This window comes from Etheostoma spectabile, chromosome 13 (genome assembly GCF_008692095.1).
Source record: "Etheostoma spectabile isolate EspeVRDwgs_2016 chromosome 13, UIUC_Espe_1.0, whole genome shotgun sequence".
Classification (NCBI taxonomy): Eukaryota; Metazoa; Chordata; class Actinopteri; order Perciformes; family Percidae; genus Etheostoma; species Etheostoma spectabile.
Genome location: NC_045745.1, coordinates 3,826,864 through 3,828,920, shown reverse-complemented (window position 1 = coordinate 3,828,920; position 2,057 = coordinate 3,826,864). Strand labels below are relative to the sequence as shown.

At 51.0% G+C, this 2,057-nt stretch overlaps 1 protein-coding gene across 1 annotated transcript; it reads right to left on the bottom strand.

Annotated features, from left to right (window-relative positions):
• Positions 1 to 233: 233 nt before the first annotated feature.
• On the bottom strand, positions 234 to 1,973 carry bhlha9 (basic helix-loop-helix family, member a9). The gene has a single exon (XM_032533846.1). It carries the CDS (start codon positions 1,686 to 1,688, stop codon positions 816 to 818), a length of 873 nt encoding a protein of 290 aa, XP_032389737.1. The 5' UTR covers positions 1,689 to 1,973; the 3' UTR covers positions 234 to 815.
• Positions 1,974 to 2,057: the final 84 nt, after the last annotated feature.

Genomic DNA, 2,057 nt, shown 5'->3' with positions numbered 1-2,057 from the left:
AGAGCGGTACAGGCTACTGGCCTTAGGCTATAATCAAACACACACTGGCGCGCACACACATGCACACACGCACACACACAAACACACACACACACACACACAGAAATGCAGGTACACATGGAAAAGCACGCACACACATTTGTAAAGCAAAATTTCCATGCTTTACGAAAGTCCTAAAAACCAAGGCAACTACTAATGAACAGTTTTGTTATGAAAGGAAACAAAAGCAATCATATCATTTAAAAACTTTTAATTTGGAAGTTCAGAAAATTATGTACAAACTCTTTACAACTTTACAAACAGCCATGACTTTTGATGCAATACAGAGAATAAATACATTAACAAATCTTAGTCACTCGTTCTTAGGGTGCATCCATTACATAAACGAGTTACATAACAGTGCAGCATAATACAGTGTGTTTGTTGATTGGTCTGCTAATGGCTCTTCACAGTCTTACTCAGCTGTTTCCTTTTCTTATCACACATTTAGTAATGTAGTATAATCTCCCATATTTCAGAATTCTGTGGGTGAATTATTTACAGCGGACACATTCTGCATATTTAACATTTTGGAAGGCCAGATCAAAATACATTTCCTGATGTATACAACATTCTGCAGTCTTGATTGCCATTGCTCTTGTATTCATATCTGTCATTGCGTTACGATGACTCTGCTCTAAAATAAGAGAGTGTGACTGTAATACTGAGTTGATTGCAACAGCAGAAACACAAAAACATCTTCTCCCTGAGGTCATTCAGCAGTCCAGTGGTGCTATGAGCAGTCTTTGGGGGGTCCCAGTGGTGGGTCTCGCCCGTTACAGTATGTCGGAGCCCAGACAGAGGCTGTGCTCCGGCTCCTGCAGGTAGCTCACCTGCCAGGGAAGTCCCAGAGCTGGAGAAGGCTCCACAAAAGGGTCCATGTATTTTTGATTGCAGGAGGCCCACATCCCCGGCTGGTAGCCCAAACCCTCACCCACCTGAGGGTATCGCAGGGGGCTGGGCGGATGGTCGTGGGGGCTGCCGCAGTGTCCATACGAGGCGTAAAGCTGTCCCTCAGTGGGATAACAAGGGTAGTGAGGTGACGGGGGGCATGACGACGCAGTGTTATCCATGTAGACGTGTGGCTCCGTGGGTAGCCGGTGCACTTGAGGCCCTTGTTGTGGCTGCATCTGGTGAGAGAAGGACGCGTGCCAGGGGACGTAGCTCTGATGCTCCATGCGAGGAAGCGTCACCCTGGACTGCTCGAGTCGAGACACTGCCACCGCAGCTGGCCCTACTGATGCCCTGTTGCACTCCCGGTGGGTGCAGGGCTTGCCGGGGGGGTTGGAGCTCAGGAACACTGAGAGAGCAGAGATGCGATTGATGGCCCTCTGCAGTGTGGCGATCTTGGAGAGCCGTTTGCCGCTGAGGTCATGGTTCAGGGTAACGCGCAGGGCATTGAAGGCCTGGTTGTAGTCCATGATGCGTTTCCGCTCCCGGACGTTGGCGGCCATCCTTCGAGCTTTTGAGCGCACGGGTCGATTGCGCTTCTTGGTCTGGCCTTCCTCTGGGTCACTCGGGCTGCTGGTTGAGCTCTCGCTGTCATGGAAGGATGCCTTGGGACTTCCCTCGTCCTCGCCTTGGTCCAGCGCGGAGAGCTCCAGCTCCTCCTCCGAGAACTCTGATTCTGCAACACTGCTGCAGCTCATTGTGCCAATAACCTGGACGATGGACGAGTGTGAGCAGAGTGTTCCCGCCTGGAACGCTGTGTTCGTAGAAGACTTGACACAGTGAAGTTTCCTGGGCGCCGCTCGGCTTGTTTTGTGGGGCTGTCGGTGTTTGCTGCTGTGCCGACAGCCCAGGTATTCTCCTCCTCTGACTCCACCGGTGCGTTGTGATTACTCATACCTCGACAGGACAGGTTGACCTGCTTTTTAAAGCTTTTCTGGTCACATGGTACAGTCACCTGTGAGAAATGGTGCTCTCTCTCTCTCTCTCTCTCTCTCTCTCTCCAGGTTTATGGGTGCCCTCCAGGCAAATGGCACTGTCACCTCCGCCTCCCACTCTGACTCTCCCTT

Bases quoted from the DNA above. Each gene is read 5' to 3' on its own strand.
- bhlha9 (XM_032533846.1), bottom strand. From the start codon at position 1,688: ATGAGCTGCAGCAGTGTTGCAGAATCAGAGTTCTCGGAGGAGGAGCTG.